The 22671-nt window shown below is 39.8% G+C and overlaps 1 protein-coding gene across 3 annotated transcripts in view; it reads left to right on the top strand.

The window, feature by feature from the left end:
* The window catches only part of ZFYVE9 (zinc finger FYVE-type containing 9), a 140780-nt gene extending 119930 nt beyond the window's left edge, over nt 1-20850 (top strand). For all 3 annotated transcript variants that reach the window (XM_019449299.2, XM_019449298.2, XM_019449297.2), the window contains 6 exons: nt 7410-7560; nt 10056-10136; nt 12786-12948; nt 15999-16104; nt 18791-18967; nt 20576-20850. In XM_019449299.2, coding sequence (XP_019304844.2) covers nt 7410-7560; nt 10056-10136; nt 12786-12948; nt 15999-16104; nt 18791-18967; nt 20576-20737 — 840 coding nt within the window. In that variant the 3' untranslated portion in view covers nt 20738-20850. The remainder of the gene's footprint in view (nt 1-7409; nt 7561-10055; nt 10137-12785; nt 12949-15998; nt 16105-18790; nt 18968-20575) is intronic.
* The last annotated feature ends 1821 nt before the right edge of the window (nt 20851-22671 follow it).

The following is a 22671-nucleotide window of genomic DNA, read 5'->3' as shown; positions in this document are numbered from 1 at the left end:
AGCAAAGTCCTTTAAATACTTAGGAAACTCTTCTCTTGGTGTAAATGCACATGATTTTAAGAAAGTGAAAGTATTCCTTTATAAAGAAATGAAGTTTGTCTATCTCATTGGGCTTGAAATTGACATCTAAGGAAATGATTTCTTAGAGGGTAGCTAATTTATTTAGAATGTCTGAATTGAGAATATTTCTTAATCTGCTTAGTATAGACAAAGTTAGAAACCACTTTAGCCTTATGATTTGGAAGAAATAATAGATAAAAACATTCTTTAAAATTGCTGTATATGGGGGTGCCTGGCTGGCTCAGTTGGTATAGCATGTGACTCTTTATCTCAGGGTCGTGAGTTCGAGCCCTACGTTGGGGATAAAGTTTACTTAAAAAAAAATTGCTATATGTAATTATATCAGTTTCTTTCATGTGATACAAATATAAATTGTAAGTAAGAGCCTAAATTAGTCTATGAGTTGACTTTGCTAAGTAGGAATCTTCCTGCTGACTTTTACCCTGTTTGCAAAAGACTTAAATGTAATCTTTAGAAAACCCTGACAGAAGTGGTTTGAATTATTGAGACTGATAAATATCAGTGTGAGAGGAATATATTCAGTTACTATTGGATGCCTCTGGTGATATAATAATATATTAAAACACTAAATTTTGCAAGAGTTATAAACATAACAAAGTAAAGTCATGAGATGATGATATCTTAGAATTGTATTGGTATAGATCTAGGAATAAATTTAACCAAGGAGGTAAAAGACTTATACTTTGAAAAGTATAAAACATTTCTGACAGAAATTGAAGAAAACCTAAATTAATGGGAAGACATCTCATGTTCATGGATTAGAAGACATAATATTGTTAAGATGTCAGTATTATTCAAAGTGGTTCTACAGATCCCATGCCAGCCCTATCAAAATACCCATGGCTTTTTTTTTTCCCCAGAAAAGAAAAAGCCAGTACTCAAATTCTTTTGGACTTGCAAGGGGCTCCAAAGCCAAAATAATCTTGCGTAAGAACAAAATTGTAGTAGTTACCCTTCCAATTTCAAAATCTGCAGGGCTGTAATAATCAAAATAATGTAGACTTAAGAACCTAGAAATAAATCTGTACATTTATGGCCAGTTGATTTTGACAAAGGTGCCAAGACCATTTAATGGTGAAAGAATAGCCTTTAGCAAATAGTTCTAGGACAACTGGATTTCCACATATAAAAGAATGAACGTGTACCTCTACTTCACACTGTGTACAAAATTTAACTCAAAGTGGATCAGTGACCTAAATATAAGAGCTAAAACCATGGAGCTCTTTGATAAAAACATGAGGGTAATTTTTCATGACATTGGATTTAGCAATAAATAATATACCAATAGTACACACAACAAAAAAAATAGATTGGACTTAATAAAAATTAAAATCTTTTGTGTATTGAAGGACATTAACATGAAAGTGAAAACCTACACATGGGAGAAAATATTTGCAAATCATGTATCTGACAAGGGTCTGATATGTAGAGAATATATGAAGAAGTCTTTTAACTCAGCAACAAAAGACAATCCCATTAAAAAAGGCAAAGGGCAACTTTTTTTTCTAGATATGTTTCCTGAGGCAAGAGAAGCAAAAAGCAAAAATAAACTATCGAGACTACATCAAAATAAAAAGCTTCTGTACAACAAAGGAAACAACAAAACTAAAAGGCAGCCTACAAAATTGGAGAAGATATTTGCAAATGACATATCTGATAAAGAGTTAGAATCCAAAATATACAAAGAACTTGTAAAACTCAACACCCAAGAAACAATCCAATTAAAAATGGGCTGAAGACATGAACAGACATTTCTCCAAATAACACATATAGATGGCCAACAGACGCATGTAAAGCTCTTCATCACTTACCATCAGGGAAATGCAAATCAAAACTACAGTGAAGGATTACCTCATACCTGTTACCTCATACCTCATACCTGTTAGAATAACAGCCACTGTGGAAAACAGTGTGGAGGTTCCTAAAAAGTTAAAAATAGAACTACCCTATGGTCCAGCAATTGCACTACTGGGTATTTACCCAAATAAAAAAAAAACATGAATTCAAAGGGATACATGCACCCTATGTTTATAGCAGCATTATTTACAATAGCCAAATTATGGAAAGAGTCCAAATGTCTATCGACTGATGAATGGATAAAGAAGAGTGGTATATATATACTACAATGGAATATTTCTCATCCATAAAAACGAATGAAATCTTGTCATTTGCAAGGACATGGATGGAGCTAGAGAATATAATGCTAAGCAAAATAAGTCAGAGAAAGACAAATGCAGTGTGATTTCACTCATGTGGAATTTAAGAAACAAAACAAATGAGCAAGGGGGAAAAAAAGAAACAAATCAAGAAACAGACCCTTAACTATGGGGCACCTGGGTGGCTCAGTCGGTTAAGTGTCCGACTTTGGCTCAGGTCATGATCTCGCAGTTTGTGAGTTTGAGCCCCGCGTCGGGCTCTGTGCTGACAGCTCAGAGCCTGGAGCCTGCTTCGGATTCTGTGTCTCCCTCTCTCTTTGCCCCTCCCCTGCTCATGCTCTGTCTCCATCTGTCTCAAAAATAAATAAAACATTAAAAAAAAAAAAAAAGAAAGAAAGAAACAGACCCTTAACTATGGAGAACAAACTGATGGTTTACCAGAGGGGAGGAGGATGGACGCATGGGTTACATAGGTGGTGGGGATTAAGGAGAACACTTGTTGTGATGAGCACTGGGTGATGTACGGAATTGTTGAATCACTAAATTGTACACCTGAAACTAATAAAACACTGTATATCTTTTAAAAATGGGCATAGGACTTGAATAGACATTTCTCCAAAGAAGATATTCAGATGGCCAACAAGCAAATAAAAAGATGCTTAACATCATTAGTCATTAGGGAAATGCAAATCAAAACCACAGTGAGGCACTTCTTCACACCTACTAGGATGGCTATAAAACAACAACAGAAAATAACAAGCACCAGCAAGGATGTAGAGAAATTGGGACCCTTTTGTGTTGCTGGTGGAAAATGGTTCATCCACTATGAAAAAGTTTGGCAGCTCCTCAGAAAGTTAGACATAGAATTACTGTATAACCCCACAATTCCAAAGAATTGAAAACAGTTACACAAGTATATGTACACATACATTTATATTAGTACTGTTTACAGTAGCCATAAGGTGGTTATAGCCCAAATGTCCCTGGTTGGATGGATAAACAAATTGTGGTGTGTGTGTATACATACACAATGGAATGTTATTTGGCCATAAAATGAAGTGAAGTACGATACATGCTACACCATGGATGAGCTTCTAAAACATTATGTTAAAGTGAAAGAAGCCAGGGGCGCCTGGGTGGCTCAGTCGGTTAAGCGTCCGACCTCAGCTCAGGTCACGATCTCACATTCCATGAGTTCGAACCCCGCGTCAGGTTCTATGCCGACAGCTCAGAGCCTGGAGCTTGCTTCAGATTCTGTGTCTCCATCTCTCTGCCCCTTCCCTGCTTGCTCTCTTTCTCAAAAATAAGTAAATGTTAAAAAAAATTTAAAAAGTGAAAGAAGCCAGACATGATGGTCACATATTATATGGACCCGTTTGTGTAAAATGTCCAGAATAAATGCACAGAGAATGCAGGTTGGTGGTTAGGATTGGGAGAAACAGGTTAGAGGAACGTTTTTACTTTGGAGTGATTGAAATGTTTTGGAACTAGATGAAGGTTACTGTTGCACACCACTGTGAATATATTAAATGGCCCTGAATTGTTCAACTTTGAAATGGTTAATTTTATGTATGTGAATTTCATCTCACATTATTTTGTTTTGAGTGTAATGATACAAGAATATAAAAAGGTATCAGAACACTCATCTGGTATTTTTCACACTTAGTACTGCAGTTTGTAATATAAGAGGAAGAGGGGAGTAAAACAAAAGTTTTGGACTAGATTTTTGAAAGATTAAAGCCATTAAAGGATTGGACTGCAAAGGCGGACAAATGGCATGGCATGAAGGAAAAATGGGAACTAAAAAACAAATTATCGCTATCCTATTTCAACCAGAAGCCAGAGTTTAGCACCAAGATAATGTTAAGTTCAGATTTGTTTACTATATACAAAATGGTGGCCTGTGAGTTTTTTCAGGTTAGGTGCAGAATTACTGTCTTAAATCTTGTGATCAGAACAAAGCATTTGTTAAAAAGACTGTCCTTTTTCCAATGGATTTTCTTTCTTGCTTTATTGAAGATTAGTTGACCATAGAGTTGTGGAGCCATTTCTGGGTTTTCTATTCTGTTCCATTGATCTATGTGTCTTTTTTTGTACCAGTATCATACTGGATTGATTACCACAGCTTTGTAATATAGCTTGAAGTTTGGAATCATGATGCCTCCAGCTTTGCTTTTCTTTTTCAGGTTGACTTTGGCTATTCGGGATCTTTCTTGGTTCTATAGAAATTTTAGGATTGTTTGTTCTAGCTCTGTGAAAAATGATGATGTTATTTTGATAGGAATTTCATTAATTATGTAGGTTGTTTTGGGTAGCATAGACATTTAAACAATATTTGTTCTTCCTATCCATGAACATGGAATGTGTTTCCATTTCTTTGTGTCCTCTTCGGTTTCTTTCATTAGTATTCTATGGTTTTCAGAGTACAGATCTTTTGCCTCTTTGGATAGGTTTAGTCCTAGGTATCTTATGGTTTTTGGTACAGTTGTAAATGGGATCAATTCCTTGATTTCTCTTTTTGCTGCTTCATTATTGATGTATAGAAATGCAACAGATTTTTGTATGTTGATTTTGTATCCTGCGACTTGACTGATTTCCTGTATCAGCTCTAGCAATTTTTTTGGTGGAGTCTTTGGGTTTTCTTCATAGAAAATCATATCATCTGCAAATAATGAAAGCTTGACTTCTTTGCCGATTTGGATGCCTTTTATTTCTTTTTGTCTAATTGCTGAGGCTAGGACTTCCGTTACTATGTTAAATAGTGAACATCCCAGTCTTGTTCCTGACCATAGAGGGAAAGCTCTCAGTTTTTCCCCAGGGAGGATTACATTAGCTGTGGAAAAAAAGAGTCTCTTCAACAAACGGCATTGGAAAAACTGGACAGCAATGTGCAGAATGAAACTGGACCACTTACTTACACCATACAGAAAAATAAATTCAAAATAGATGAAAGACCTGAAGGTGAGACAGGAAACCATCAAAATGCTAGAGGAGAATACAGGCAGCAATCTCTTTGACATTGGCTAGATCAGTTTCTTACTAGACACTTTGCTGGAGGCAAGGAAAACAAAAGAAAAATGAACTATTGGGACCTCATCAAGATAAAAAGTTTCTGCATAGTGAAGGAAACAGTCAATAAAGCTAAAAGGCAACCTTTGGAATGGGAGAAGATATTTGCAAATGACATAGTTGGTAAAGGGTTGGTGTCCAAAGTCTATAAAGAACTTAACAAACTCAACACCCAAAAAACAAATAATCCAGTTAAGAAATAGACAGAGGACATGAAAAGACATTTTTCCAAAGAAGACATCCAGAAGACTAATAGACACATGAAAAGATGCTCGACATCACTCATCATCAGGGAAATAGAAATCAAAACCATGATGAGATTCTACCTCACACTTTTCAGAATGGCTAACAGGAGACAACAGGTGTTGGTGAGGATGAGAAGAAAGGGGAACCTCTTGCACTGTTGGTGGGAATGCAAACTGGCACAGCCATGTTGGTGGGAATGCAAACTGGTGCAGCCACTCTGGAAAACAGTATGGAAGTTTCTCAAAAAAATTAAAAATAGAACTACCCTATGACCCAGCAATTACACTACTAAGTATTTACCCAGAGGATACAAAAATACTGATTTGAAGGGACACATAGCCACATTATGGAAAGAGCCCAAACATCCATCAACTGATGAATGGATAAAGAAGGTGTGAGAGTGTGTGTGTGTGTGTGTGTGTGTGTGTGTGTGTGTGTGTGTGTGTGATGGAATATTATTCAGCCATCAAGAAAAGAATGAAATGTGCCATTTGCAATAATGTGGGATGGAGCTGGAAAATATTATACTAAGCAAAATAAGTCAGAGAAAGACAAATACTATATGATTTCACATATATGTGAAATTTAAAAAACAAAACAGATGAACAGAGGGGGGAAAAGAAAGAGGCAAACCATAAAACAGACTCTTAACAATAGAGAACAAACTGAGGATTGATGGAGGGAGGTGGGAAGAGGATGGACTAGATGGGTGATGGGCATTAAGGATGGCAGTTGTGATGAGCACTGGATGTTATCTGTAGTGATAAATCACTAAATTCTCCCGAAACTAATATTACACTATATATTAACAAACTGGAATTTAAACAAAAACTTGAAAAAAAAAGAACAAAGCAACATATTAGTGATTTCTTAGAAGATTTCAAACAAGTTAGTAAAACTAAGAAACAATGGAGTATATTTCTAGAGGAAAACCCTCACTCCTTTGTGCAAATATGAAAAAATAAGGCAGATGCACTTACATATGGGACATTCTTTTGACTTAGAATTTCAGTGAATATGTCCTCAGAGAATCTAGTGGGTAGGAGGAATTACTGTAATTAACTAAACTAATGTTACTTGAGTTCAGTACAGCAACAAAAGGACCAAAAAAAAAAAAAAAATGAATGCAAATATGTCTTGTGCTTATTTAGGTTATAATATAAATCACCTATAAAGTGTAAAGAGAATTTTTGTATATGTTGATTTCTTTTTTTTTTTTCAATGTTTATTTTTGAGAGAGACAGAGCACGAGGAGTGGGGAGGGGGAGAGAGAGAGGGAGACACAGAATCCAAAGCAGGCTCCTGTCCCTGAGCTGTCAGCACAGAGCCTGATGTGGGGCTCAAATCCATGAACCATGAGATCATGACCTAAGCCAAAATCGGATGCTTAACTGACTGAGCCACCCAAGTGCCCCTATATGTTGATTTTTTTTATTTTTTATTTTTTATTAAAAAAAATTTTTTTTAACGTTTATTTATTTTTGAGACAGAGAGAGAGACAGAGTATGAACGGGGGAGGGTCAGAGAGAGAGGGAGACACAGAATCTGAAACAGGCTCCAGGCTCTGAGCTGTCAGCACAGAACCCGACACGGGGCTCGAACTCACTGGCCGTGAGATCATGACCTGAGCGAAGTCGGACGCTCAGCCGAGCCACTCAGGCGCCCCGATTTTTTTTTATTAATGGTGACTGATGTTCACTTTGTTTTCATTATTTAGTAGCCTCTTTGCCACTTTAATAGATAATAATATTGGTTTTTTTGCCTTTGAGAAGGTAAAAGAGTTGTGCTGTGTGAGACCCCCAAAAGTGCCCATTTTTGGCAGAATAAGAAAGTTAATCTTCTTGCATTTGATTACAGATGATGAAAGCCATGAACAAGTCCAATGAACATGTCCTGGCAGGAGGTGCCTGCTTCAATGAGAAGGCAGACTCTCATCTGGTGTGTGTACAGAATGATGATGGAAACTATCAGACCCAGGCTATCAGTATTCACAATCAGCCCAGAAAGGGTGAGTATTTGAGGTGATTGACATGGTAAGAATATAAAGTTGTACTGGACATGAGAAGTTGGATATCTCAGCCCCATAACTCTAACTTTCTAGCGAGGTGAATTTTTAAATTCACTTTGATGAATTTAACCTCTCCATCCTTATTTTCCAAGATTATGTTGACTCCCCAAATAGCCAGACTCAAAGTTGCACATGGAATCTCTATTATTGAGGAGAACATGTTGAAAATTCTGTATCGGGATATTGTCATGGCCAGAACTGGTATTTGAAAGTAGGAAGAGTAGGCCCCTTAGTGAGAATATACTTAGGTAGGTTTGAAACTTGTTGGATGACCATATCTAAAGAATGTTAATTAATAGGTTGACTGAACTCTGAAAGAAGGCTTCTTGGTTCAGTGGCACTTGTAATGTGGGCTCATCACTTAGGAGATTGTTAGAAATGAAGGATCTGTACCCAAGATCTGCTAAATTACAATTTGCATTTTAATAAGGTCCCTGTGTTAAATGCACATTGAAATATAAGAAGCACTGTTTAAGGTGGCATTTCTTAAGATGTCTTATCAGGTTCTAGGGTGTTAAAAAGTACTCACATAAATGAAAGTCTTGCTTATTAGTACATTTAACTGATATTCCTGGGTTACAAGTTTAAACAGATTTCTTCACTATAGGACTTTTCAGAGCCTTTAACAAGGTGATATGATTTGCGTTTTTCCAAAAGGAAGATAGTGCCTGGCCCTTTGCAAATTTAGTTGACCATGAATCTGGTTTTTCCCTCAGAATATCTTCCATAACTAACTTTCTTTAGTATGCCTTATGAAACACTTCTCTAGTTGACAGTGACATAGGTCACTGTCCAATATATTTTATAAATCAATTGTTTAGTAAAAGCATAAAAGGTCTTTGTCACATGTATATTCAACATATATCCAAAATAAGGTAGGTGATAAATCCACAATGCTCTCTGTTAGATCACACCTGGAATATTTGAAATAAGTTCTGGATATCATTAATGTAATTGATGATATCCATTGATAAAACTGCAGGTTCTTCTAAGGATGGTTCAAGACCTGTGAAAAATCTGGAAACAAGGTCAAAAGAAGACCTTTTGAATATAGTATGAATATGTAATCTGGAAAAGTATAGATTGGCAGAGGGTGAAAAATAGCTGTCTCTATTTTTAAGGTTTTCCAGTGTGTGGAAATAACATCCAGCTTATTCTCTATAGTTACAAAAGGCCAGAACCAGCACTACTGGGTCAGAGTTAAAAGGATCTAGGTCTGGACTCAGTTTGAGAGCACATTCTGTAAGGCCAAGAGTTATCCAGAAGTAGAAGGGGCTGCCTAGTGCCATTGTGGGCTCCTTGTCACTAGAAATCTTTGACAAAGCCTGGATGTTTACCTGTTAGAGATATTGCAGGGCCAAGGGGCAGAAAGGTGGATTAGCTTAGTCCAATTTAAGATGTGGAGGAACATAGAGGCTCCTGGCTGGCTCAGTTGGTGGAGCTATGCAGCTCTTGATCTTGGGGTTCTAAGTTCGAGCCCCACGTTGGGTGTGGAGATTACTATAAAAAAAAATAAAATCTTGGGGTATCTGGGTGGCACAGTCAGTTAAGCGTCCAACTCTTGATTTCAACTCAGGTCATGATCCCAGTATCATGGAATCAGGCCCCACATTGAGCTCTGCCTGCTTAGGGTTCTGTCTCTCCTTCCCTCCCTCCTTCCCTCCCTCCCTCCCTCCTTCCCTCTCCCCTGCTTGTATATGCATACTCTCTCCAAGTAAATAAATACGTAAATAATTTTTTAAAAATCTTAAAAAATGATATGGAGGAGCATAGTGAAATTTTCTTAAAGCTAAATGTAATTAAATATTCTTTTTTTCATGAAGAGGTAATGGTAATGTGTTGGTCTTTTCAATAGGTATTTATTTATTATATTTTTTAAAAAGAAATCCACTCATAAATAAAATGGTTGCCAACCATATCTCTATCTTCAAAATATATTTTATCTGAAAAATAAAGGTATTAGATCAGCCATCACTTTTCTGTGAATGGCTAGGTGATATATTAGGTATTGCAAGCCTGTGGTCTTTGTCCCCAATTACTCAACTCTGATACACTTCAAAAACTGCCATAGATAATATGTAAGTGAGTAGAAATGGCTGTGTTCCAATAAAATTTTATTTTCAAAAACAGGCTGCAGGCCAAACAGGCTGTAGTTTGCCGAGCCCTAGACTGGACCACTAAGATTCCTTTGCTTGTAAGATTCTTTAATTCTTGATTGGAGGGAGAGGAAAACGAAATGGGGAGTGTATCTTAAAACTTCATTCCCAAAGCATCAGAATTATTGGTTACTTGTATATTGTGGTGTATAGAGTCGTTGTTTTTTGTTTTCTGTATGATGATGGTTGGGGTTACCAACTACCAAATATTTCAGTATTGTTCTGAGTCTTTTGATCTCAGGGCCTATCTTTACTAAACTATTTATATTACTATTTTAGTGACTGGTGCCAGTTTCTTTGTGTTCAGTGGTGCTCTGAAATCTTCTTCCGGATATCTTGCCAAGTCCAGTATTGTGGAAGGTAAAGAATAAGTTATTTATTGCCTGTGTTTAGTTCAGGCCTAATTATACAACTTAAAAAGCAAGGGATGTTGGGGTACCTGGCTGGCTCAGTTGGTAGAGGATGCGACTCTTGATCTCCAGTCGTAAGTTCAAGCCCCATGTTGGGCATAGAGCTTACATAAAAAATAACAATAATAATAAAAGTTTAAAAAAAAATAAAAAACAAGGGATGTTAAGTGAAACCATCACACTTTTACGGTAGACTTCTTACTCCTATTATGTATCCAATAGCATCTTACTCTTCAGCTAATTAATACTGTCATATAGGTACTTAGGTCTCTAAAGAAGGAAGTAAGTGGTACAGATCTCATGGGACAGTGACAGAAAAATTAAGAGATGGCCTTTCAGAGCTCTGGGAGAGGGTACCCAAGGGGACATAGTCTGAGTTCAAATATATCACTGGGCTCATATCTGTAAACATGTAGATGAAGTTCAGTCTGGCTTAACTCACAGGAATGTGCATTCATTATTTGGGGTGCAGAATGGTATGTGCTTGCTGCTGGTTTCCTATAATTAGATTAGACATGACACATATCCTGAAAAAAGCTTATTAAATGAGAGTTGATGAAAGGCTGATGAGCATACTGTGTATTTTCTTTATCAGTTGATTCTTCCTATATTTTGATCTGGTTACTCTTGTTGCATAACAAATTAACCCAGATCTTAATGGCTTGAAACAGTTATTTTACCATGCTCACCGATTGCTCTGGGTCAGAAATCTTGACAGGGTAATGCAGGGACGGCTTGACTACATGTCCAGGGCCTTGGTTGGGATGACTTGATGGCTGGGAGCTAGAACTGTCTGAAGGTTTATTTATTCCCATGTCTAGGGCCGTGGGATGATTTAAAGACTAGGAATGGTGACTGGAGTACTCACACTTTGACTTTTAGCATGCCATGGCAGCCTTGGGGGTAGCTGGACTTCTAACTCCAGCCACACGTCTAGCAAAGGGCAGAAGCCATGTTGCTTCTTATGACCCAGTCTTGGAAATCACACCGTATCACTTCCGCCATACTCTAGTGTTGGAAATAGTCATAAACCTTCCCAGATTCAAGGGGAGAAGAATTAGACTCCATTTCTTAATGGGGAATTGGGAAGCATTGTGAGAAAACACGTGAGGTCGGAGATATCGTGGTCACTTTTGGAAAGGACAGTCTGCCACATATGACATGTTTTCATTCCCGAAGTAGCCTAACTCCAGCCCCTAAGAGCAGTCCTTCCTGGGGGTGGAGTCCAGTGTGTTAACTGAAATACATAGACCATCTTACATATGTTAATAGATACTGGCTTTGACTTCCTTTACTGGTAAGCTTAATAAAAAAGCAAGTGAAGAGCAAAGTACATTACTGTTTTACAACTAAATTTCACAACTTTGACCAGCAAGTAGAAGCATGCTGTTAAAAAGTTAAGAAATCTAGGAGTTAAATAATCATTTGGTCTTAAGTGACTAATTAATACCTATGTGATCAAGTATTGACTACATTCAAAATGTGTCTTGACAAGATGATTAAAAAACACCTTTTAAAGGTTGTGGAAATGATCATTTGAATGGACACAGATCCTTACAAATGCGATGTGTTTAAAAGTTACGTCTATGGGGCGCCTGGGTGGCGCAGTCGGTTGGGCGTCCGACTTCAGCCAGGTCGCGATCTCGCGGTCCGTGAGTTCGAGCCCCGCGTCAGGCTCTGGGCTGATGGCTCAGAGCCTGGAGCCTGTTTCCGATTCTGTGTCTCCCTCTCTCTCTGCCCCTCCCCCGTTCATGCTCTGTCTCTCTCTGTCCCAAAAATAAACGTTGAAAAAAAAAAAATTTAAAAGTTACGTCTATATCTTTGGATTAGGAAATTTTTAGTTCTTGTATTTTACTCTGTCAGTTGAGCAATTAGCTGCTAGGAAATTTTTATGAAGCTTTTTAGAAATTATCTTAGTTGACAAAATTTTGTGTCAGTGAAGCAGGGCAGTTGCTCCACATGTGACAACTTTCACACTGAATTTCGGTGTCTGCTTTTGACTTGGGTAGGTAGCAGCCCCCAGATAGTTACCATGTGTTGGCTACATGGTGGCCCATGTGAAGCACATGTGGTAGGTTTGCCCTGTTGCTAGCCAGTACATGGATTTATTGCTTCTCGCACCACTGTTGTTTATTCAGTGATTTATTTAACAAACATTTCCTGGGCATTTACTGTATGCCAGGAAATCATAGTGAGGTGAGAGAGACAGAGGTGCAAACACAGAAATATGGTTAGAGCATGATAAATGCAAGAGTGAGAACAGGAACAAAATGTTCTGTCAGTCCAAAAGAGGGATGTGACCATGTGTAAATCTCCCCTTGAGCAGTCTCAGGAGAACTCAGCTGTGTCCGAAGTGAAATCGGCAGGCAAGTGTTTTAGGCAGAAGCGATCTTGGCATTTGCTTCTCATAGCACTTTGAAAAGTAAGAAGTTCAGCTCAAAGAACAAAACCTCTTTCTTTCTGTCAGCTTTAGAGAGCAGAGCAAAGTTTTACAGATAATCCTAGAGGGATTTGCTAGCTGCCAGGCACTGTGATTCATCTGCCCCTCTCCCTGGCTTTGCGTTGTTTCCATCTGTATTATCTTGGTGCTGATTCTCAGATGGCGTTATGGTCCAGATCACAGCAGAGAACATGGATGCTTTGAGGCAGGCACTGCGAGAGATGAAGGACTTCACCATCACCTGTGGCAAGGCAGATGCCGAGGACCCCCAGGAGCACATCTACATCCAGTGGGTGGATGATGACAAGAACGTCAACAAAGGGTAAATGTTTCTTCCCTTTCCCCCTTGGAGCATTTAGTTATGGTCTGGGCTCTGGGCTTTGTCTACACTGGTATTTATAACTTTACTGAACGCCCAAAGAGAAAAGACTGTTGTGTATATATAAGATAAAATTTTAAATTTCTAGTTTCTTGGCTTAGTTTCTGAAGGAGTTTCTCTGCCTGTTTTTGAAGAGGGGAGGAGGGAAGGAATTGATGAAACAAAACAGGCCTATAAAGTTATTGAGATAATAGTAATACCGAAGCCCTTTCTGGTTTTATAAAGAAAGCCCTTTTGCCAACATTGTTTCATTTGCTATAATAACTAGCCTTGTTTTCCCCATATTATAGATGAGTAAACAAGCACCAAAAGGCTAAATGACTCCACAAAGCAAGGAAGTGGTGGGGCTGGGACCTAAAACCACCTCCTGGGGCTTCCAGTCCTGCGCTCTTTCCCATTACAGGCCCGCTCTACTCTGAGGGCTCAAGCCAACACTTTGGAGTCACTTTTGACACTTCTTTTTCTCTCACACCCTGTACCTAACTCAGCAGTAAATCCTGGCATTGTTATATTTTATAGTATATATTTGATATATACTGTTATATTTTACTTCAGCATGTGTCCAGAATCGTACTACTTCTCACTACCTCTACTGCCACCATCCTGGTTCAGGCCACCATCATTTGGTCTGGATTATTGTAGGAGCCTCTGAAGTGGCTTGCTTGTTTCTACTCTTGACCTCCTCCTGCCCCCTAACCTAATCTGTTTCCAGTACAGCAGCCAGAGTAATGTCACTTCTCTGCTCAGAACCCACCATTAGCTTCTGGTATCATTCTGCATAAAAGCCAAAGTGTCTAAGGCCTCACACAATCTGTCCACCCTTTTACTTCACGGAAGCAACACCTGCCTTCTTGCCTGAACATGTCAACTCTACTTCTGCCCTCTGGCGTTTGCTCTTACTATTCTTTCACCTTGTACTCTGGCCTTGGATACAAGATAGCCAAATGAGTCACCCCCTCGCTACCTTCAAGTTTTTTCTAAAATGTGTTTTCTCAGTAAGGCCTTCCCTTGGCCAACCTATCTAAATTATAACCCTCCCATACATATTTCTTCTCTCCCACCCCCGGTACTTCCTATCCCCCTTCCTTGCATTATATTTCTCAAGAGAACTTATAATTCTCTAACATAAAATATACTTTTACTTATTATATTGCTCCTGGACTGTAAACTTCATAACGGCAGGGATTTTTATCTGGTTTATTTATAGCTATATCACCAGAACCTAAAACACTGTGAGGCATCTAGTAGGTGCTTAAAAAAAAATGACTATATTATACATCATTGTATTAAGCTTTCTTTTATCCATTCATCCATCCCTTTTTCATTCCTTCCTTCAGGTAATAATTCTATGTGTAGATCTCTAGAAATACAAAAATGAATTCCACACACTCCCTGCTGATAAGTGGTTCAGTCTTATTTTGAAGATAGTTACAAATAAGTGCATCAAAGTATGGAAGATGCTCATAGAAAACTCTGTAGGAACACAGTGAAGATAAGAAAGAAAAGAGGAAGCTTGGTAGAGGTGGTAGGGTATTCAAGAAGACCTGCATAGAGAAATGGCCGCTGATTGATCTGAATCTGGTGAGATGAGTAGGTATTTGCCACATAGCTGTGGCAGAGTGGGCATTCCAGTCTGAGGGAATAGCAGGAGCAAAGGCAGATTGAGGGCATAGACAACATGGCACACCCGATTTTTAAAGAATCTTTTAAAGCTTTTGTTATTAAACAAAAATCGGTGAGTTTATTTGCCTATTTTACAAATAGTCCTCTATCTTCCCATACTTCATTGGAAATCTTAATTTAGAAATCAATTTGTGTTTAGTTGGAAATGAACATGGTTATCAGGACGAAAAAATTGATTACCTGAAAATCTGATGCCATAGGTATCAGTAACTGATAACAAGTAGGTTGTCCCTTCCTACAAGTGCCAGTGGCAGCATCTTAGAAAACAGGACCAGAACTAGTTAGGGAGGACTGTCAAATTCAGGGGTTTAGTTTGTAGTGTATAAATTGAGTATTTTCCAGCTTGTCCCTCAGTGTCTGGGTATCCTCTCTAAAAGAGTACTAATCAACTAAGAGTGGCCCTTTTTGACATCATGTCATGAGTTAGAAATTAAATTCAGTGTTGTTTAAATAATTTTAATTCAAGTGAATGAAGTAAATCCCTGATATTGAAGTTTAAGTTCAACTTGATCTTTTTACATGGAGATTAGAAAACACACAGATTTGAATCTTGTTAGGAAGAGTTTGGAGTCTTTGTGACAATTATTTTGAATCCTCATCAGAATGAGTGTCAATCTCCACCTGTTTATACTTGCTATATTTTGGAGAGGAAATGACTATAAAAAATGACCTTTCTGTTTAGGAATCTAGGAGTGATAATTTAGCACTAAAGGGAATTTGTTGTGATAATAGTATAAATACTTGTTCATGAGCTCACAACAGCACTGTCATAATTAACATACTGGTCAAGTAATTCTTTCAATCAGTAGACATTTATTAAACTCCCATGTTCCAAGCAGTATGTCAGAACTGGGAATACAGCACACAGAGGTGAGTGTATCATGTTCCCTCATCTGAAGTCCATCTGTGAGGCAGATCTGCAAACATGTGTGAGTGTGATTGTTGTGTGGAGCCGCGTGTGTGACAGAGCAGAGGGGAGAGCAAGACTGGGTGGCCGTGCACTCACTGCAGGAAGGAATGCTGGGAGAAGAGGGCAGGTTTGAGTAAACGATTTTTTTACATTGAAAGAACCAGCTCCTGGAATCATGGCTCCTTTTTTATATGTGTTCTTCGAATTATTTCATTGCACAGGACCTTCCCACGAGAGCTCTATTCATGTACATCTTTGTGCAGTGTCTTTCTTGCTGTGATGTGTTGCTCAGATATGTTCAGCAAAGCACCCAGTGTAATTAGTAGCAAGACTTGATAAGAGAAGTGATTCTTCTAACTACAGGAGCTGCTTCCATCTCTTTCCTTTGCCTCTATTGTAGTGTTATAAGTCCTATAGATGGGAAGTCCATGGAGTCTATAACAAGTGTGAAGATATTCCATGGATCGGAGTATAAAGCAAATGGAAAAGTCATCAGATGGACAGAGGTAAGGAAATGAAACTTGGCATTCTTTTTTTTTTTTTTTTTTTTTAAGGCTTGCCTGAAAAACTTATTTATTTTTGAGAGAGAGAGAGAGAAAGAGAGAGAATGTGTACACGCACACCAGCAGGGGTAGGGCAGAGGGAGGTAGGGAGAGAGAGAGAGAGGGAGAGAGAGAGAGAGGGAGAGAGAGAGAGAGAGAGAGAGAGAGAGAATCCCAAACAAGCTCCACACTCAGTGCAGAGCCTGAAGTGGGTCACAGCTGTGAGATCATGACCTGAACTGAAATCAAGAGTCAGACGTTTAACCGACTGAGCCACCCAGGTGCCATGAAACTTGGCATTCTTGATTCTCTTTGAGCACAACTTTTTGTTAGGCTCAGACATACATTGTGGGCTGATTCTGGAGGATAAGGAAAGAAAAGCTCTCTGTTTACCTTCTATACTCCAATTCCCTCTGGTCTGTCTCTGCTCACCAGGAAGAAATGCCACCAAGTACAGCCTGTAGCAATCTGATGTCTCTTTTTTCTTATGAATGAGCTTTTAGAGATTTGTTTGCATTAGAATTCAAGAAGGATGCATCTCTGAATGGCATATACCATCTTTGCTTTATTCTTTAGAATACTGGGCTAGTTATGCGGTACTCACAGTTAAAAGTATCTTAGATAACATGCTCTTTAAAAATAGGCTTATGTCACCAATAAGAAAACTAAAGCTCAGATACTCAGCAACTTGTCCAAGATAACAAAACAAATAAGTAATGGCAAAGTCCTGTTTCAAACCCAGATCCAGCCAGCTCCTAAGCTCTTTTGCACTATGTGTTGCCTTACTTGAAATCTGTATGAGAGGCTAACCTGGGAATGAGAGGAGCCGGGCAGGGACCCTGTATGTGTGTAATATCAGACAAATCGGGAAGTTTATTCTCTGAGAATAAACAGGGAGGTCATAGATCTCTGAATTTCTTTTGAATCTCAGTTGTACTCTATAAAAATAACACATTAAATTCTAAGAACTCTAGAATTCCTTGCAGCTTTAAAAGTCTTAATTTTTTAAAAATGTTTATTTTTGAGATAGAGAGCACAAGTGGGGGAGAGGCAGAGAGAGAAGGGGACAGAGGATCCAAATTGCACTCTGTGCTGACAGCAGAGTGCCTGATATGGGGCTCACACTCACAAATCGTGAGATCATGACCTGAGCTGAAGTCAGACACTTAATCAACTGAGCTACCCAGGCGCCCAAAAGTCTTAATTTTTAAAAAAAATTCTGACTTCTAGCTTTTCCATTTTACACACAAGGTAACTCAAGCCAAGAGAAGTTCAATGCCTTACCAAAGTTCATTCACATAGCTGGTTTATGAGAGCAGGAGACTAGAAACTGTTCTCCGTTTCTCGACCTGTTGTTCCAAGTAACTTATCCTTCATACCACCAGGCTCAGTGTTTTCATATGCAGTTCAGTGGTCTTAGGAGCTTATTTTGTAATGATTATCCCTTTGACACATTTCAAGTAGTGCAGTCTGGACCACGTGGAGCTCCTTATCACTATTTGACCTATTTTCCCTCCCTTTTGCTTGCCTGTAACCCAGTAAGCCAGCAGTGTGACCCATCTCATTTGCATAATGTGAGAAAACAGGCTCCAAGAGACCTGGCAGAGCAGGGACCAGAGGTCTTCTGATGCCCAGTGCAGAGCTCTGCTTGTCATTTCACGGTGCTACTCTCACTAGTGCGTGAGCTTCAGGGATGTCCCCTTTGTAGTATTCTTTGTATAAGCCACTTACTGAGCAGTAAGCTAGGGGGCAGTATGTATAAGCATGGTGTTTTTGCATATCTGTATCTTCTCTATTATGCTTTTATATAATTTACGATAACCAGAGAAGATGGGGCTTTCATTTTTTAAAAAAAATTTTAATGTTTATTTTTGAGAGAGAGAGATTGAACGAGTGGGTAAAGGGCAGAGAGAGGGAGACAGAGGATCTGAAGTGGGTTTTTTTGCTGATCACAGAGAGCCCAGTGCAGGGCTCGAACTCATGAACCATGAGATCATGACCTGAGCCAGAGTCAGATGCTCAATTGGCTGAGCCACCCAGGTGCCCCAAGACAGGTGCCTTCTATTTTACAAAGGCATAATTGGACATTAAGAAGTCAAAGGACTTGCTCACAACCCTCCTCTATGTGACTAGGACTTGGGTCTCTTAGTTCCAATCTTGCTGTGCTTCTGATTCTGCACTGGCACCTCTGCACCTCTGCTCAGCTTGGTGCAAGGACACTAACTCAGTTTCCGCCTCAGCAGTGGCATGGCCATGTGGCAGAACTCTGTAATGAGAGGCAGCAGACTCAGATTCTTGGCTTGGCCTTGCCTCTTTCTCTCAGGACTTTTGTGCACTTGAGCAAGTCACTTCTCTGAGTGATCTGTAACATGAAGGGGTTGGGTCACATAATCTGTAAGAGCTGTCCTCTTAGATTCCAAGATCATTTCCTAAGGAGACTGTGCATGTATAAGGATTACCATTTAGAAGTGCACAGTGCTAAATGTAAGCCTTTTCTGGTTTTGAGTAGAACATATGATTATGACCATGGCTGAAACCAGGGAGATAGATAGGTCTTCCTGCACAGCAGGGGGTCGGGGTACTCATACACAGTGAGCTCATGCACATCTCCTGGGCGCAAGGCTAAAGTCTCTTTTGTTTGGGGGAACAGGTGTTTTTCCTAGAAAACGATGACCAGCACAGTTGCCTGAGTGATCCTGCAGATCATAGCCGATTGACTGAGCACGTTGCCAAGGCTTTTTGCCTTGCTCTCTGTCCCCACTTGAAGCTTCTGAAGGAAGATGGAATGACTAAACTAGGCCTACGTGTGACACTTGACTCAGATCAGGTAAGAAGAGTCTTAGGTAGCCTTGGAAGGTGGGCTTGAGCAGTGTCTGTATTTTCTGACATGTGACTTTTCCTGCATCAACCCAGAGACCTTAATTCTCTGGGCCTTCTGACCTTGCCCATTAGTCATGTACCTAGATGTGCTGCTTAGTGAGACTCTCTCTGAACCATTTGAATCTTGGCTTCCTCACCTGAATGTCTCCCAAGGACTTACTTGTGAGTGTGGGATAAGGAGGGGAAGTGTGTGTGAGGACTTGCCACCCCTGTATGAATGGCACCAGTGCTCCTCTTTGAGACTCGCCAGTTCCACTCTTCAGGAATTGCTCTGCAACCTTTAGACAGCAAGTTCCAAGCTGTCCCATATCCTGTTTTGTTTTGTTTTGTAAGTTTGAGAGAGAGAGGGAGAGTGCACACATGCGCAAGTGGAGAGGGGCAGAGAATCCCAAGCAGGCTCCGCACTGCCAGCACAGAGCCTGACGCAGGGCTTGAACTCATGCAACTTTCAGATCATGACCTGAGCTGAAGTCAGACGCTTAACCAACTGAGCCACCCACACGCTCCTATCCTGTTGTTCGTAATCCAGCTGCAGCAGGCTTCTGCTGCTAGGCCTCTGCACCTCTCACTCCTTAAGGTTTTTCTGTTAACATTTCTGTGCCAGTTAGTGGGTGAGGACTTGATGTGTTTCCCCAATAGTTTTCCTGTCAGCTCGGGTCTCCTGTGGCCAGGCTTTCCTTCCTGTCTTACTTCATGTTTCTGTATGCTGTCTGTAGAACAGTCCACACCTGCCCTACACCCCCCCTGCCCGGTCCCTTGTTCCAGTGTCTCTCTCCTGTGGCCTTGAACTCTAATCTCCATTTTGGATTGTTGTGACATGTCCCACTGCTCATGCTTTAAGGCAGTGTTGTGCCCCTATCAGGGAAAATGTGAAAAGTTGTGTCTGGTTCCACTTCCTGACTAGTCCTCAATCAACATACGTATTTTCTACTCAAGGTCTTGCCTAGTGTGGTACTAATACGCCTATCAGGGTAATACAAATGAGGTATCATGGTCCTTTCTCAAATGATACTGATAACCTTGTTAGAGAATTACCTTACATGCAACAATTAAAGAACAGGCATTTTTTTCTGCCTTTTGAGGGCGGGGGTCCTGTTACATTTATCTTTGAATTGCTGTGTATGTAGGTGCTCAGAAAATGGTCTGCGGGTGAACAGATGGACGAGAGAACAAATGTTAGTTCCTGTTGTTGGGGAGTTAGTTGTACCTTATATATTTTTAATTTTAATTTCCACAACCAAAGGTTTAGGTATTTCTGATATTCCATACCTCTCTATGCTGCCCCCCACCCTCTACCCTTTCCTGGAAAACTAAGGCCTTAACAGGTTAGGTGTCTTGCCCAAGTCTCACAGCTACCAAGCAGCAAGGTCAAGGTCAGGATGAATAAACGACAGTATAATAAATAACAATTTAGGGAAGAGAAGGAGAACCTTGTGTTAACTGCTGTATGTCTAGTCCATGGCCAAAAAGGACAGCTCAGCCTCCTTGGCCCTCAGCCCTCTCAAGAGGCCTTCTCTGTCCAGTAACCTGTCATCCCCTTCTTTCTGCGCTCTAGGTTGGCTATCAAGCAGGGAGCAATGGCCAGCCCCTTCCCTCACAGTACATGAATGATCTGGACAGCGCTTTGGTGCCGGTGATCCATGGAGGGGCCTGCCAGCTCAGTGAGGGCCCCATCGTCATGGAACTCATCTTTTATATTCTGGAAAACATCGCATAGACAGGGGACTTCATTGTTTGTCTGTTGAGACCTGTTACAACAGCAGTCATACCCAAATCATTTGCACTTTAGAACTGGAAGATTAAGCTTTTGTTAACACTATTAAATGGGGGGTGGGGTGGGAGTGGGGGTTGGGGCCAGGGTGGGAAAGGGTGGTCGGGGGGACAGATGTTCCATAATTCTGAGTCTTCTATGCATTGTCCACCAAGAAGATCTGGGCAGCTTCTGTTACTGCACAAGTTATGCTATCCTTGCCGCTAATCCCCTTCCGTTACTGTTTAGACAAAAATTCTGCTCCTGTTTTAAGATTTACTTACGGTCTTGTGCTCAGAAATGCGCAAATGGGTAGAACCATCACCAAGGATGGGGCTGGGAGGGCAGAGGGGAAATAAAAAATGAAGCATTGGTCTTGCACTTTTTGTACAGAATTGATATAAAAAGGAGAATTCCACTGGTTTTGTCCCGCTTACATCACAGTGACTTCAAGTAGAATTTACACTTAGGTTTCTATTTGTTTTTTACCAGATTATTCACTGAAGTGAATCAGAGACCCAGCGGATTATCTCTTCTATCCAAGGAAAAGCGACTCAGTGTAAATGAGGTCGCTTGGATAGCAGAGCCAAGTTCAGGATTACTCAAGATCTGCCCGAGTGAATGGCAGGTACTGAATTGAGTCTTTCTGTGAAAATAGAATATATTCAAGACATTTTTAGTTAAACACTAGAGGTTTTTTTTAAAAAAAATTATTGAGAAATAATTTAAACTTCCAGGAAAGTTGCAAGTATAAGAAAACCTATGTACACTTTACCTAGATTCACCTATTGTTCACATATTAACATTTTGTCACATTTGCTTTAAGATATCTGAGAGTAAGTTGCATATATCATAGTCCTTTACCCCTAAATAATGTTCATTTCCTAAAAATAAGGACATCTTCCTGCATAACTGCAATTTCAGCCAATTTAACATTAATAGGACACTTGAACCTAGCATCTCTCCAGTCATGCCCTTTATAGCCTTTTCTCTTGCAGTAAAGCTTCCAGCCTAGGATCAGACTTGGCAAGTAGCTTTCCTGACTCACCTTTGTGACATTGATATTTTTGGTGAGTATAGGATCCCCCACCCCATTTACAAGTTTTTTTAATGTTTATTTATTTTTGAAAAAGAGGGAGAGACAGAGCTTGAGAGGGGAAAGGCCAGAAAGAGAGGGAGACACAGAATCTGAAGCAGGCTCCAGGCTCCAAGCTGTCAGCACACAGCCTGATGCAGGGCTCGAACTCATGAACCGCTAGATCAAGACCTGAGCTGAAGTCGGATGCCGAACCGACTGAGCCACCCAGGTGCCCCCTCCCCCCATTTTTTAATAGAGAATGCCTTGTTTATGTTTGGTGCTTTCTCATAATTAGAATCAGTTTATGCATTCTTGGCCAGAATCCTTAGAGTTGCTGTGTCCTTTTTTAAGGCCTCACACCTAGGGTCATGTGGGATCTGTTCTGCTCATTGATGATGGTAAATTTTGATCACCTGGTCAGAGTGAGGTCCAATTTCTCCACTGTGTTTTTCCTCTTGGAATGAATAACCAATATGTGTAGAGACATTTTCAGATCATATAAATATTTTATCAGAAATCTCCCTTAGATTTAGCATCCACTGATGCTTCTTGTCTGATTGATCTTTTACTGTGATGGCTACAGAATGGTGTGTTTAGTTCTAGCACTCTACCTTTAGCAGTTACACTTGGTCATCTATAAGCAAAAGCCCTTCTTTCTTTTCTATCTATTCATTTAATTTTCATTATGGAGTCATGGATCACTTTTTGAGTGACTTTCATTCATTATTTTCATGCTCATATGGTCTCAGCTTTGTCCAGAGAACCCCTTCAGGCTAGCTCCAACATCCTTGTTCTATGCTCCCACCATTTTTTTTTTTTTTTT

This window comes from Panthera pardus, unplaced genomic scaffold (assembly GCF_024362965.1).
Source record: "Panthera pardus isolate Hobbes unplaced genomic scaffold, ASM2436296v1 HiC_scaffold_11, whole genome shotgun sequence".
Lineage (NCBI taxonomy): Eukaryota > Metazoa > Chordata > Mammalia > Carnivora > Felidae > Panthera > Panthera pardus.
This window is presented reverse-complemented; position numbering and strand designations above follow the sequence as displayed.